Raw genomic sequence first — 16,444 nt, forward strand, 5'->3', positions numbered from 1 at the left:
TATGAAATCCTGACTGCAAATCTTCTACCACTAAAATCAAGAGATAGGTACGATAGCTTAACGAGTATTCTTTATTTTGTATTCTTTATTTATTTTGTCAGCAATACCTGTAGTGTGGCGAAAAATATCGTTCGCACCACGGGCAAAAATGTTTTCCCAGCTCTCAATCTTTTCTAGTCCTCGGCCTACGGCCTCGGACTTGAAAACCGATTTCGAGCTGGGAAAATCTCATTTTCTGCTCTAGGTGCGAAATGTACTATTTTCATGAAAGGTGGATTCAATGTTATGGCGGCTTGTTATGCCTATGCAGAATGTTTATGCTCACAGTCGGTTTCCAATCTCATACTAAAACGAAAACAAGAGCTAACTAACTAAGCTGTGATGTCTCCGGCCGGTTCCGTAGGTCTAGAAACTATTCATCTATGAAACAGGGAAATATCGTGTTGAAAAGGGAAGAAATGGTGCAATCAAGTAAGAAGTTTTCTTCAATTAATGAATACAGTATGATTTGGAGCGGCTCAGACGTTTCAAGGTTCACCGCTGACAACTCTTGTCCTCTATCGATAGCATTCCAACGATACCATTCATTCAGTACAGCACATTTTAGAGAGGCACATATATTAAATTTATTTAAAAACCGGAGGTCTTATCAAAAATCGTTACACATACGTTTATGCGCCTTGTTTCAAAGAACTTGTATACCAAATTTCATCCAAATCGGACAATAACTGCGACTGTAACTGCGGTACAAACAAACAAACAGACAAAAGCCGATCGAGTCGAAACTAAGACCTCAGCTTCGCTTCGGTCAATAACAATCAATGCAATCAAAACTCATTACAACTACTAAAATAATTTCTATGAAAAAAAATTCCGCCATACCTAGAACATTGAGTATGTATTCAGCTTCAACCGTTGATATTCTGCCTCCCACAGCAGATGGAGCTTTACATTTGTAGAGTCCTCTGTTTGCAAGCGTTGCACCTGTAATTCTGCAAAAAAAGGAGACTGAATAATAATATTGGATAAGGAATAAAGGAGATTGAATTCACAAAATATTATTATGTAGATGGTAGCTTCCAGTAACCAGTAACCTAAAAAAAATTACCCACAAATTCACAGGAGAATCAATACACTATCCATTCAACACTCAAAATGAGTAAAGTTTTCATAGATCTTCATCAGTTGTTCACAAACTGAAATTTTACTATTATAAGTTGCAATATATCTATAAATTACTCAGTGTGATGAAGAGATTGTCACTGTTTGACTACTGTGACATTGTATTCTGAATATTGTATTTTATTTATAATTAATTTTGTATGTGACCTGGCTTATGTACTGATGATGTACTGTGGCTCAAATAAAAATCATTGAATCATTAAGGTTACAAAAAATTTATACCTGTGAAAAATTTGTACTTTGTGATCTATCTAAATTCGGGAGAGAAGAATAGCATAAGGTATCCTAATTTTTTCTCTCACAATCATTTTATTAATGCAAATTAAAGTATTCTTTACTTGGCGGAGTTAGGACTTTCAAGTCCTCTCTACCACTCAACCTCAAATGATATGCTTTTTTCTTAAAGTAAATAAATTAAGAATAAAGAATATTTGAAAGAGGAAATAGTCTGTTATATACTAGGAAGGAATCAAAGTTATATAATAACTATGAACTATATCTCTTATAAATTTGTTGTTAAGCTGAGTTTTCGTTTGTGCGTAAATGCCGCCGTCGACCACGACAGGGTAAGGATCTCAGATTGGGTAGATTTCAATTTGTCTACATAACCTAAAAGATTATGTTCAATTATGTTTTAATGTGAGAGGTTGAGTTTGTCCTATTTTATACTTATGAATGGCAATATAATGATATTATTAGAAATGTTTTAATTCTTGAAAATTATTAAGAAACACAAATAATGAAAAGTTATTTGATCAGCTGTTTTAGCACACTTGAAATTTGGACAATATGAATGTCAACAATGCTTGTCGTCGTCGACTGCGGACGTTTAGGCACAAACGAAAATGCACCCTTAGTGGACGATGGTAACTCCGATTATAGGCTACCAGAATCGAATTTTAGCTGAAATTTTATATTTATATTATAGAGTCAACAAAAACTGTTCGAAAGGATTTTTACGGTATCGAAAAAGAGTGAAGACACAACACAAACCTGACAATATCATTATCATCTTCTACATTCGATGAAGGAGAATCGCCCAGATTGGTCCACCGAATTTCGGGTTTGAGACTGCCTGTAGCTATGCACTGCAGATCGACATTATCACCAATTGCCACGACATGCTTGCTTGGCTCAATCCTTAGTCTCACATCGGTCGCTCCTGAAATGCAACCAGTTTTAGTCATTGAACAAGATGGTGGTTCATCAACAAAAATCCAACATCATTTTTAAAGGCTAATTGGTGAAAATGTGTCCTATAGTGAGGTCCACGTTATAATGGCAGTGTTTGATTAGCAATGGTATTGCTACCCTTGTCTATCATTCTACAAAGCGGATAGTGCTATCTCTTTCTCGCTTTGCTCTGTTGCCAAATCGTCTTTTAACAATGTAGAATTAATAATTAACTAACAAAATATTTCATCTTAATTATGAAAATTCATTATGAGATTATTGAAAAATATAATGTCTTGCTTAATAAAATATAATTGATTAATTTAAACGAGAATGAACAGTTAATATTACATCAATAAACCTGTATCAGCTACCGTCTATAGAAGGCATTGACAAGACAGAGGTTCGGCAACGTTGTTCTGCTATCTTTCTTCACTGCCATTAGAACGTGGTCCTCACTATAGTAAAAAGTCACTTTGGTGAAGAGTGATCAAGTAAGAGAATCTTAATGGAGATTATATTAATAAACCAAACCAAAAATATCATTTACTGATGTCATACACTAATATTTTGTGAAGTATACTGGGTTGCACTGTTTAATTCAACAGGGATTTATATTACATAAGTATAAAAACACTTGACTCACATGGGCTACTTTTTAACAAATTAATAAAAACAATATACAAATCTTGAAGTACCCTTTATTTAAAAAAAAACTTTAAAATAGTTCAACAATAGTTGTTTATATAATGTAAATTAATATAAAAATCTTGAAGTATCCTTTATTTTTTAAAAACTTTAAAATAGTTCAACAACTAGTCGATGATGGTTGATGAACTATTTTAAAGTTTTTTGAAAAATAAAGGGTACTTCAAGATTTTTATATTGTTTTTATTAATTTACATAAATATAGTATATTTCATAAACTGATGAAGTCAGTTTCATACTTCACTGTGAAGTAAGCTGGGTTAAATTGTTTAATGCAACAGAGATGTTGAGTTGGCCAAAAGAGATCAACTCTAATCTTAGATAATCAGTCAAGCTTAGCTGTAGCATAGAGAAACGATAGCATAGATATCCCATGGTATAGGGCGTTCATGTCGCAAGTTTTACTGTTATCCCAAGCTGATACATATCACATATAACATATCACAGATCACATAGTTCTTTCCTATGCAGCTGTGTGACGCTGGTAGTCTCTCAAATTGTGCCGTTCATACACTATCAACCCAACAAAACAGTAAAAATTGACAATAATCGACAGTAATAGGCTTGAGATAACAGTAAAAGTTGCGACATAAATTCCCTATACCATGGGATATCTACTTACGCTATTGTTTCTCTATGGCTGTAGGTAGCATCAGATAATTCAATAAATTTTATCTTTGTTGATGCAACCCGGTATTGTTGCCATGGAACACTGTGGTAGTTGAATCTATGCTCTTAGTACACTTAATTTGGAGAACATAATAAATTACATCAAGCTAAACAGAATATAGATTGCACTCGTACAACTATTTCACAAATTTAATTTCTCTCGACTCATCACAAATTATCAAATAGTTTCTAAAGTAGTGTTTTTTTTGCAATTCTACCAATGCATGTTGACCAGAACAATAACTTACATTGTGGGACAACATTTTTCAATAAATGCAATCCAAATCTCTTGGAATATTGATAACTTTTGATTTACTTGATCAACTTCACCTGTTCTGGTATTCAATTTATTCTATAAAATCACATATTTGTGATTTTCAAACTCAAAGCTGAGCATGAAGTTCATATCTAGATGATGCATCATTTGCATTCCAATCTTAAAGATACGAGACATTTTGACAGTGAGAGATTTCAATAATGGAAGGAATAAAAGTTTATTGCTAATGCCATATTAAATTTTATATTATATACTTCACAATAATCTATTATTGAAATTATAAAGATTTTTCAGAATGAATAAATTATATGTTTGAGTGATAAATTAACTTTTGTAACATGGTGAAAATGTTGATTTCTCTATGGTCCATCAATTCAAAACGGAGCAGTTTTTCTACTGTATACATAATAAACAGGGTTATAACGTATTTGTTCACGTTTGTTGAAACGTAAACTATCCATGGTTATGTAGTAGACTTCAAAGTTTTTTCATATTCAATCATCCATCTAATTTCAACCTTGGAAATAGTTTTGGATCTCTTCAAAGTTTCAAAAATGCCTTTTAATTATAGTAAGACAAACAAAATGAATTCGAATAAACAATGATGCAAAGGATGAATTTTATCTCATAAAACAATATCAAACCTATTATCACTGGATAACAATAAATCAATATTTAATACTGTTAGCATAAATCAGAATCTACGCAATCAATACAAAATTATGAAAAGTACACAAGATCTGAGACATTGATACTATGGAATCATAACAAGAGGATAATTATAGTGCAAGTGCTTGCAGAAGGTGTGCAGAGAGAGCATGCTCTATGCTATTAGTACGATTTAGAGGAAACTACATCAAAATATGGTGCAACAACCAACATATTTTATCTAATTTGGGTTTGATTTTTTTAAATACTGAACAATTAAAAATAATAAATTGCTGTGAAAATACGAATAAAAAACATGCTTCAAGTGGAAATACCGAATTACCAATTACTTGAAGAGAATGAGTACATAAATATTAATGATTATATAGAAAATAGTTTCTATTTAGTGAAAAATTGTGCTTCAATTTTATACTTTACCATAGATTTCCTTGTTTTAGATTGAATTTTCTAGATCTGACACAGTTATAAATAGAGATGTCTGAGGATGTCCTTACAATAGATATCTTAGTTTTAGATTTAAATTCTTCCATCTGATACAGTTATAAATAGAGATGACTGAGGATTCCCTTACAATGAAAATCTAATATAGATGTACTTGTTTTGGATTAAAATTCTTCGTTCTGATACAGTTAAATAGAGAGATGATTTCCATAGAATGAATATCTAATTTATGTATAAGATGCCTACATAGCTGATTGTATAATGCCGCGAACCAACAGCCTCATTTCAAATGATTGTGTGAACTGTTCTAATTGTGTATAAATGTCTTTATACAGTACTAAGCTTTATACATCAAAGTAAATAATGATGAATAATTCACTCTTAAAAATTACATTTGCTTTAGTAAGGTACCTTTAATATAATATGCTCTATTTATTGTGGGCGAAGTTAAGGCAATGAGAGCCCCTCTTCCACTCGAGTCGGAGATTTATTTTTTGAATAAAAATGTATTCATAGCGCGCTCTATAAATCACAGTAAAAAGTGATGCATAACTAATTCTTTACATTTGCCCTAGTGTGGATGTCTTTATAGTATACTATGCTCTATTTATTGTGGGCGAAGTTGAGGCAAAAAGAGCCTCTCTTCCACTCGACCTAATTAACCAAAGAGTCACTCAATCAGTGAACTACGCTTTATACATCACAGTAGATCACAGAGTGATGTATAATTCATTCTTACAAATTAAATTTGCCACGGGATGGATGTTTTTATATTATACTACGCTTTATTTATTTTGGGCGGAGTTGGGGCAATAATAGCCCTTCTTCCATTCGACCTAAGTAACCAAAGAGTAACCCAATCAGTTATGCCGCACCTACATGCTGGCCCAGCCTGCAATGTGACCAGTGCCGTTGGCAAACCACCCTGGCGCTGGCCGACATTGGGCCAACATGTGGATGCGGCATCAGAGTTGTCTACAAACCCCGTCCTTGGCGAGTGTTGCAGTTAACCTCGTCGGAGCCATCGGCGCAGTGCGGAAAGCCGTCACAGACCGCCTTCACCGGCACACAGTAACCGCTGAGGCATTGGAACTGTCGCGCGCCGCACTTGCTTGCTAAATCAGTGAGTCACCCACACAACCACGCCACCACAGACAACAGAATCACAGCTATTAATTCATTATTCAGACAGAGTCCATGTGCAGCAAAAGAAGAAAATCAACCATATCCAACCAACAGAAGTTGCATTAGTCCGTCTAACATTATCAAGATTCTTTATTTGCCAGAACATTTTACAAAAGGTATAAGCTCGTCATTAACTGATTATTATTTAATTTTATTCAAAATATATTTGGGGATTTAGTTACTTGGGTACACAATATTTTAATAGTTTGCCAATAGATACCAGGAAATGTAATAATAAGAATGAAATTTATGATGGAAATAAAATTATTTATTTATTATTTGAGAGAGAAATAGTTCAAGGTATCCTTAGTTTTTCTCTCCCGATCTGTGATTTTTTTTTTTGAAAAATGAAAATAAGAAGAGTTTATGATTGAGTAAGGTTGAGATATCAATATAGAGTGAACGAAACTTCCCACATAAGATGGGAGCTCATGTATCACAAGGGAGTAGTTGTCCCAGTAGCTAGAGACGTATATTATCAGCTTAGAGAACATAAAATAGTTATTTCTTTATTTTTTTACGAGGGGAAGTTTGAAAAGTAATTTCCATTCCACCAGAAGGGAGTGGTTGATCCTGTAGTTAGAGACGTATATTATCATCAGCTTGGAGAACAATGTTATTTCTTTATGTTTTGACGTGAGGAAGTTTATACAGTAATATACACTCTATAATTCATTCAATCAAGTATTCATCAAGATTTGAATAATACTCGAGGAAACATTTTTCAATAGCAAGTGCTTCAAAATTAGTAGCCAGATGAAGACTTGGATAATATTAATGAGACTTATGTACTGAAATTTAACTGGAGTGATTATCTAGAAACACGTACCTTGTTTATTTACGTACGTATGTAGCAATGAGCCATGCTACAATTATAAATGAAAGTAGAGACATTTTAACATTGTTATTTTCGTCACAAGATAATTTTTGTAGTCGGCATTCATATATACTATTATCTGAGCTTCAAAAATTAATGAATAAAAACCTCAAGAAATTTAGTCATGAGTTTCAGTTTATGAAGTTCAGTCATGAGTTCAAGTTTATGAGAGAATTGATTCTACGACACATCAGAGAAAGTAACTGGAATCATTCATTTGTATTGTAGGAGTTATTCAAATGATAGAGTAATTCAGGTGGATAATGCAACTTCTTTTGAAAGAACGTTATTCATAAAAAGCTGGAAGGTAAAAAGTTAAACAATTGTGGTGACATGAGAAAGAATGTGATAAACATAAGTAATATTATTCAAACCAATACCCATAGTGAACTACATGAATGCTGCAAGTTCTAGAATTAACTACTAAAACTTAATAAGTGAAAGAAACACATGTCATACGTCAATCTATTAAATGATAAGCTGAAAATTGTGCATTGCTAGAGTGGGTAGAATGCAGTCATATTATTCAAACATAACATGGATTTGATCCAATTATTGGATTGTATTTGCAATTTTTTATAAATTTTTGGCAAAAATTTTCAATAAATTTCGAAAGCTAACCTATATCAAGTAGGGATAAAGGTTTTATCGTATTTAACAATGCGTATTTAACGATAGGCTATAAATACTCTTGATAATTTATTTGTCTTATTTGTTAAATTAGTACTTATTTTTATTCACATTCTTAATATTTCCTATTGGTTTATTTCTTATTTTTAATCATTTTTTTCATTAACTTTTTTTTCTTGATAATTATGAAGAACTTTGTGATGTTGAATCGGGAACAGTTTTGGGCTATAATGCCTGTTGTTCCCATACCTGTATGTATTTTTTGTAAATAAATAAATAATTGAAAAGTGGGAATCCATAAATCTTGCATATTGAGAATCGTCTTGGTTCACTTGAAAAAATAATCTGATAAACGATCGTTGAGGTATAAGGAAAAGATGATACCAAATTTCTCAAAATAGGAAATTGGAGATGCTGAGGAGATGCTACTCCAAATACAGCATATTTTCAAGTTCAGTTCACTTGTAATGGGATAAGAATAATTTTTTGTTTCATCCAGTCTTCAAAAATCTAAATCTAAATGGTTAATCTACATTGGACTGTACTTTAAAAATTTGAGAATATATTTCAAAATATGCGAATTGAATGAGATACTCAATAAGATTATTTTATGTGAGATCCACAGTACAATTTTTATTGGACTATACTTTTAAAATTTGGAAATATATTTCAAAATATGCGAATGGAATTAGAATCAACCGGTTCAAAACAATATTAAAATTCACCACTACTATGAACCAATATTCAATAAGAAAAACGATTACATAGGTTGAATAAGACATTTCAAACCAAATCCACATTATGCTCGCAAAAATCAGAAATGACAAAACTAGTATGAAACAATATTATATTTTAGAAAGAAAAGGTGCTCGTAGTAAATAGAAGTTGATGCAAAATTATAAGTATTAAAGTAGAGTGTTAACTTTTAATAGGTGTCTTAGTAAAGATGTGATGTACGTGCTAATGTGCTCAGTGAATAAGAGTTGTAAAATCATGTATATTAACGATGTTACTAATATGAAATGAATATGTAGCTATTCTTAGTGGTAGTTGAATAGTTCAGTCTCAGTCCTAGTTGTTGTAAGATCTCCAGTAATATCAAGTTGAGAAGCAAATATGATACTATTAATACTACTGTACCTTGCAAGCACCCTTACTTTGATGTGAGTCTAATTAATTGATCTCTAATTATTATGCATTAGATCTTCGTTACGTTAAGATTAGTTATTGTAGTGGAGTCAAGATAGTAAACTTCCTTCCCTTCTATTATTCAACTGCAAGTTTCAAGTGTTAAATCATGTCTAAGGTGCGTACAGATTTACGCGCCGCGAACATGAGCAATTCATTTTTAATCAGCTGATGCCAAGATTTTTATATCTGTATCTTAGGCCGGTTACAGAGCTCGACCGAACGAGAGCGTGCCGTCGGTACGTGCCTGCTCTGTACGAATACATGGAAAAGACAAGCGCGACCGACGTACGCACTGACGGTCGGTCGAGCTCTGTAACCGGCCTTACCGTTTCTGTAAAAATACAGATATAGTCAGCTGATTAAAAGGGAATTGCTCATGTTCGCGGCGCGTATATCTGTACGCACCTTATCAACATCTCCTGCATCATTCAATGAGCCAAATTCCATAGGCTGGTGTCACGTGTTTGATTGTATACATTCCCTTGTTCCCTCAGAAGTCAAGTTTGGATTTTGTGCAGAAAACTGAGGCCGGAATAACAGTGAGCATTCTAGGTCACTAGAAAGATGACAGCTCGAGATCTGATGTCTTGTGTATCTTATGAAGTTTCTAACAAAGGTGTTGTACGCTTTTGTATAGGATTGAAACGAAAACGGTTGAGGATAACTTTCCTCTATTACTAGATGAATAGAAAATATTATCGATACAACACTAATCATTCAAAATTAAACATCGATACTAATTAAACATCGAAAGCTGACTTTGCAATAGGTTACTACAACAACGATTGGCAAAATTGAATGAGAAAGGAGAGAATCGAATGACTCACGAGTGACGTGGAGATTGATGTAGTCTGAGGATCTAGTGCCGGAGGGTGACCTGGCGTCACAGATGTATCTGCCAGAGTCCTCAGGCCTCAGGAAGCTGATGTGCAAAGCATTGCCTATCACCCGCGCCGTTTGCGGCAGTTGGAGTGGAGGTCTTGACCAGGATATCTAGAAAAGCGAATAAAATAATCAATCTGATTTATTTTAGAAAAAGTTTAAATTTAACTAATAAAACATTGGAACTGATAGATTGTCTTTTTTCTTTGGGACTACTTTTGAATATAAATAAAATATAAATTTGAGTACCCTTTTAAAAATTATTTTGTCACGGATGTTTCGGCTTTATAATTCCATTATCAAGTCTTATGTTCTTTATTTGTATCTTCATTATCAAGAAACATGTCGTGACAAAATAATTTTAAAAATGGTACTCAGATTTATATTTTATTTATGAACTAATAGATGTATATACCATACTAAGAGAATACACAATACGCTACTTTTTTGGACTCCCCATACAAAGCTGGATTCGCATAGTGAACAGTGAAAATATAACTGCCATAAGTTCTAATGGGATTATTATTACTTGCTCGGTCGGGTTCAATGCGAATAGTCCAATTCGAATTTGTGGAATTATATTATAACTGTTCACTGTCACTATTGTGTGCGAATTCAGCTTAAATCCTAGTTTGCATATCGCCAATTGGCGAGACAGTTGTATTTGGACAGTTGTCATCACGTGGTTGAAGATTGTCGGAGGCCAGGCCAGTTAAACGAGAAGATGTTTATAAGCGGCCAACTATTGGCACGTCAGTTGACAGCTAAACATGCTGTCTCGTCATCTGTTCTGACGAGTTCTCGTCATCTTTTGTGACTGAACTGACAAAAACAAGACAGCGCTACTGGCCTACACCGTTCACACGGCGCCAATTGTCGCGACAACTGAGATTCTGAGTGGTGGGGGGCTCTCTGGGCCCAATTGACTGTCCATATTCTACTCCCGGAGACAGTTGAATTTCGGGCCAATTGTCGGGACAGTTGGCAAGACAATTGGCCTGAAGTGTTTATACGAAGACAATAATTTTATGCCAGTCAGTTGCCTTATGACAATTGTTTCGCCAATTGGCATCGTATAAACTAGGCTTTAGACTTACCGGAATTCCTTAGCCACCTGAGCAATGACATTTTTGCTTCTTAATTTGCGTTATTCTTTCAAAATTTCGAGGGATCGAGTGATTCGAGGAAAGGGAGGCTTTAAAAAGTTCGGGATTTTCGACATTTTATGAAAAATTAATATAGTTATCAACATTTAAAAATTTGCAGCTCTTTCAATACCATATAGTTCCCAACAAGGGAAGCTGATTATTGCATTCAATGTTTGCATTGTTTGTATTGCATTATTGTTACCCACTATGGGTTTACAGAACCTTATGTAAAGATTCAGAACAATAAAATTAATTGATTATTGACTGTCTATTTAATTCATATGAATTGAGCTTGAAGATATTGAACTGTCTATAAAATTCTTAGGTATAAACTGAGTGAGAGAATAAAATAAAATGCAAGTACATTTGTGTCAGATTCACTGTCGCACTTCAAGGTGATGTCACTTCCTTCTGCTGCTACCGGGTTTCTATCAGCTGCTGTTACCACTGGTCGTGTGTAATTGGTTCTATCTGAAAAAATAAATCATTACGATAAGTATCATGTACAAAAAATAAAATTCTAGGTTCAGAAGAAAAAGACGAATACTGTGATTTCATTGTGGAAAAGGTCAACAGAACCTCTTATGAAACTGTTATAAGTTGAGTTTTCTAATAATCATTATATATGTCTCTGAAGAGATTTAAAAAAAATATAACAAAGTATATTAATAGATTAATCATTGCCAATCACACAGATATTCAATTTACTTCACAAAAAAACTCAAAAATAATACAAAGTTGTGACAGTTGGACAAAAACAATAATTTATATTCTAATTATTATGCATTAGATCTTCGTTACGTTAAGATTAGTTATTGTAGTGGAGTCAAGATAGTAAACTTCCTTCCCTTCTATTATTCAACTGCAAGTTTCAAGTGTTAAATCATGTCTAAGGTGCGTACAGATTTACGCGCCGCGAACATGAGCAATTCATTTTTAATCAGCTGATGCCAAGATTTTTATATCTGTATCTTAGGCCGGTTACAGAGCTCGACCGAACGAGAGCGTGCCGTCGGTACGTGCCTGCTCTGTACGAATACATGGAAAAGACAAGCGCGACCGACGTACGCACTGACGGTCGGTCGAGCTCTGTAACCGGCCTTACCGTTTCTGTAAAATACAGATATAGTCAGCTGATTAAAAGGGAATTGCTCATGTTCGCGGCGCGTATATCTGTACGCACCTTATCAACATCTCCTGCATCATTCGATGAGCCAAATTCCATAGGCTGGTGTCACGTGTTTGATTGTATACATTCCCTTGTTCCCTCAGAAGTCAAGTTTGGATTTTGTGCAGAAAACTGAGGCCGGAATAACAGTGAGCATTCTAGGTCACTAGAAAGATGACAGCTCGAGATCTGATGTCTTGTGTATCTTATGAAGTTTCTAACAAAGGTGTTGTACGCTTTTGTATAGGATTGAAACGAAAACGGTTGAGGATAACTTTCCTCTATTACTAGATGAATAGAAAATATTATCGATACAACACTAATCATTCAAAATTAAACATCGATACTAATTAAACATCGAAAGCTGACTTTGCAATAGGTACTACAACAACGATTGGCAAAATTGAATGAGAAAGGAGAGAATCGAATGACTCACGAGTGACGTGGAGATTGATGTAGTCTGAGGATCTAGTGCCGGAGGGTGACCTGGCGTCACAGATGTATCTGCCAGAGTCCTCAGGCCTCAGGAAGCTGATGTGCAAAGCATTGCCTATCACCCGCGCCGTTTGCGGCAGTTGGAGTGGAGGTCTTGACCAGGATATCTAGAAAAGCGAATAAAATAATCAATCTGATTTATTTTAGAAAAAGTTTAAATTTAACTAATAAAACATTGGAACTGATAGATTGTCTTTTTTCTTTGGGACTACTTTTGAATATAAATAAAAATATAAATTTGAGTACCCTTTTAAAAATTATTTTGTCACGGATGTTTCGGCTTTATAATTCCATTATCAAGTCTTATGTTCTTTATTTGTATCTTCATTATCAAGAAACATGTCGTGACAAAATAATTTTAAAAATGGTACTCAGATTTATATTTTTATTTATGAACTAATAGATGTATATACCATACTAAGAGAATAGACAATACATTTTTTTGGAATCCCCATACAAAGCTGGATTCGCATAGTGAACAGTGAAAATATAACTGCCATAAGTTCTAATGGGATTATTATTACTTGCTCGGTCGGGTTCAATGCGAATAGTCCAATTCGAATTTGTGGAATTATATTATAACTGTTCACTGTCACTATTGTGTGCGAATTCAGCTTAAATCCTAGTTTGCATATCGCCAATTGGCGAGACAGTTGTATTTGGACAGTTGTCATCACGTGGTTGAAGATTGTCGGAGGCCAGGCCAGTTAAACGAGAAGATGTTTATAAGCGGCCAACTATTGGCACGTCAGTTGACAGCTAAACATGCTGTCTCGTCATCTGTTCTGACGAGTTCTCGTCATCTTTTGTGACTGAACTGACAAAAACAAGACAGCGCTACTGGCCTACACCGTTCACACGGCGCCAATTGTCGCGACAACTGAGATTCTGAGTGGTGGGGGGCTCTCTGGGCCCAATTGACTGTCCATATTCTACTCCCGGAGACAGTTGAATTTCGGGCAATTGTCGGGACAGTTGGCAAGACAATTGGCCTGAAGTGTTTATACGAAGACAATAATTTTATGCCAGTCAGTTGCCTTATGACAATTGTTTCGCCAATTGGCATCGTATAAACTAGGCTTTAGACTTACCGGAATTCCTTAGCCACCTGAGCAATGACATTTTTGCTTCTTAATTTGCGTTATTCTTTCAAAATTTCGAGGGATCGAGTGATTCGAGGAAAGGGAGGCTATAAAAATTCAAAGAATTATTCGAAATATAAATAGTATAAAAATATTGTCACTATTGTAAATTATTAATTAGTAATATTGAAATTAATTGACAGTGAAAGTTGTCATAACCAAGATTCAAACTATCAAAATAGGCTGTTTGAATTTTATTTATTTTTTAATTTCTTATATATTGGGAAGTTTTTTTTTGGTGTGGCGAAAAATAGCGTTCGCACCATGGGCAAAAATGTATTTCCGGCTCTCAATCTTTTCTAGTCCTCGGCCTACGGCCTCGGACTTAAAAACCGATTTCGAGCCGGAAATATCTCATTTTCGGCCCTAGGTGCGAAATATACTATTTCCTACAGTTACGTTGAAAAGTGACCATTGCTGCACTGATTACAGAACGCAAAGAATCACTTTTCCGCTCTAGTGCGGGAAAATTTTTCTGCACTCCAGATTTGCAACATGGCAACGCAAAATACTCAGTAGGTTATATGGAGCAACAGTGCAGCAAAATCAAAATGAAGTTGGTAACAGTGAGTGGGCTGCTATAGTGAGCAGAGGTGCAACCAAGCACAACGCGCTAATTATTACATTATTATATTATAACCAAGGACAACATTTTTATTCAATTTGACCATAAATTAAGGCTTTTATCAATAATAAAATTACACAGAAAAACATTTGATGCATTTCAGGCAATTTTACCTATAATTACCCACTTTTCATATTCATGGTAACTGTAGGAAAAACTTAATGTGAAATACGTGCGCAAAGTACCTCTGCTGCACTCAAGAAACCATTCCGCCCTCGCCTACGGCTCGGGCGTAAACGTTTCTTTCGGTGCAGCAAACTGTCACTTTGCGCACTAGTTGCACAAATAACTATTTTGCTACTTAATTTTTGTTATCCTTTCAAAATTTCGAGATTCGATCGATGAAATCATCCAATGAAAGCCATGATAGGCTTTTTCTATTTTGGATCGATGGATTCGAGGGCAGGGAGGATTTCAAATTTCGGGATTTTTGGCATTGTATGAAAAATTAAAATGTTTATCAACATTTAAAAATTTGCCGCTTTTTCAAAACCATACAGTTCCCAGCAAGGAAAGTAAAATATTGTATTACAGGTACATTGGTTCCCTGTATGGTTTTACAGGACCCTATGTAGATTAAAAACAATCGACTCTATAATTAATTATTGACAGTCTATACAACAATTGTCTGTTATTACAATTGATTATTGATAATTGAATGTCTAGGAAATTCATATCAATCGACCTTCAAGATATTGAGCTGTCTATAGAATTCCTAGGTATACACTAAATGAGAGATAAATAAAATGCAATTACATTTGTGTCAGATTCACTGTCGCACTTCAAGGTGATGTCACTCCCTTCAGCTGCTACCGGGTTTCTATCTGCGGCTGTTACCACTGGGCGTGTGTAATTGGTTCTATCTGAAAAAATAAATCATAAGGATAATTATCATGTACAAAAAAAAAGAATCCTAGTTTCAGAAGAAAAATACAAATACTGTGATTCCATGGTGTGGAAAGAGTCAACAGAACCTCTTATGAAACTGTTATAAGTTGAGTTTTCTAATAATCATTATATATGTCTCTGAAGAGATTTAAAAAAATATAACAAAGTATATTAATAGATTAATCATTGCCAATCACACAGATATTCAATTTACTTCACAAAAAAACTCAAAAATAATACAAAGTTGTGACAGTTGGACAAAAACAATAATTTATATTCTAAATAGCTATATCAACTATCTTATTCTTAAACGGCTGGAGGTGAAGACTACTGGCATAAGTGAAACACTTGTTCGCCAGTAGAAGTAGATACTTATCAACTGTCTCTAAATCTTAAACTAATAATTCAAAATGGAATCTAATTACATAAAAAATAGAAAGTATAATCAACAAAAAAATATTAGTCTCATCCAACATTAAAGATGGAAGTATTAATTGAGTAGTAGGCCTATCCAGTTTTCAATATTTATTGAGACAAACCTAATAGGTTCACCGATGAGCTAATACAGTGAGATTAAGTGATACAGTGAGATTAAGTGATACAGTGAGATTAAGTGATACAGTGAGATTAAGTGATACAGTGAGATTAAGTGATACAGTGAGATTAAGTGATACAGTGAGATTAAGTGATACAGTGAGATTAAGTGATACAGTGAGATTAAGTGATACAGTGAGATTAAGTGATACAGTGAGATTAAGTGATACAGTGAGATTAAGTGATACAGTGAGATTAAGTGATACAGTGAGATTAAGTGATACAGTGAGATTAAGTGATACAGTGAGATTAAGTGATACAGTGAGATTAAGTGATACAGTGAGATTAAGTGATACAGTGAGATTAAGTGATACAGTGAGATTAAGTGATACAGTGAGATTAATAAAGTGTATTAATTGAGATTAAATTCACTTAAATCGAAATAGAATTAACTTAATTTGATGAGACGTTTGTTGGAATTAATTAATAACATATTTTATTTTGATGAACTCAATATTGGAATTAATTTATAAAATAATTTATTGTAATGATCACAATAT

General features: G+C 34.0%; 1 protein-coding gene across 1 annotated transcript in view; it reads right to left on the reverse strand.

Moving 5' to 3' along the window:
* Positions 1 to 16,444, reverse strand: part of LOC111048257 (basement membrane-specific heparan sulfate proteoglycan core protein) — a 259,916-nt gene that overhangs the window by 45,835 nt on the left and 197,637 nt on the right. Inside the window, 7 exon segments of the mRNA XM_039422952.1 lie at positions 883 to 992; positions 2,176 to 2,344; positions 6,103 to 6,234; positions 9,830 to 9,995; positions 11,397 to 11,503; positions 12,637 to 12,802; positions 15,219 to 15,325. Of these exon segments, the coding sequence (XP_039278886.1) occupies positions 883 to 992; positions 2,176 to 2,344; positions 6,103 to 6,234; positions 9,830 to 9,995; positions 11,397 to 11,503; positions 12,637 to 12,802; positions 15,219 to 15,325 (957 nt within the window).

This window comes from Nilaparvata lugens, chromosome 3, assembly GCF_014356525.2.
Source record: "Nilaparvata lugens isolate BPH chromosome 3, ASM1435652v1, whole genome shotgun sequence".
Lineage (NCBI taxonomy): Eukaryota > Metazoa > Arthropoda > Insecta > Hemiptera > Delphacidae > Nilaparvata > Nilaparvata lugens.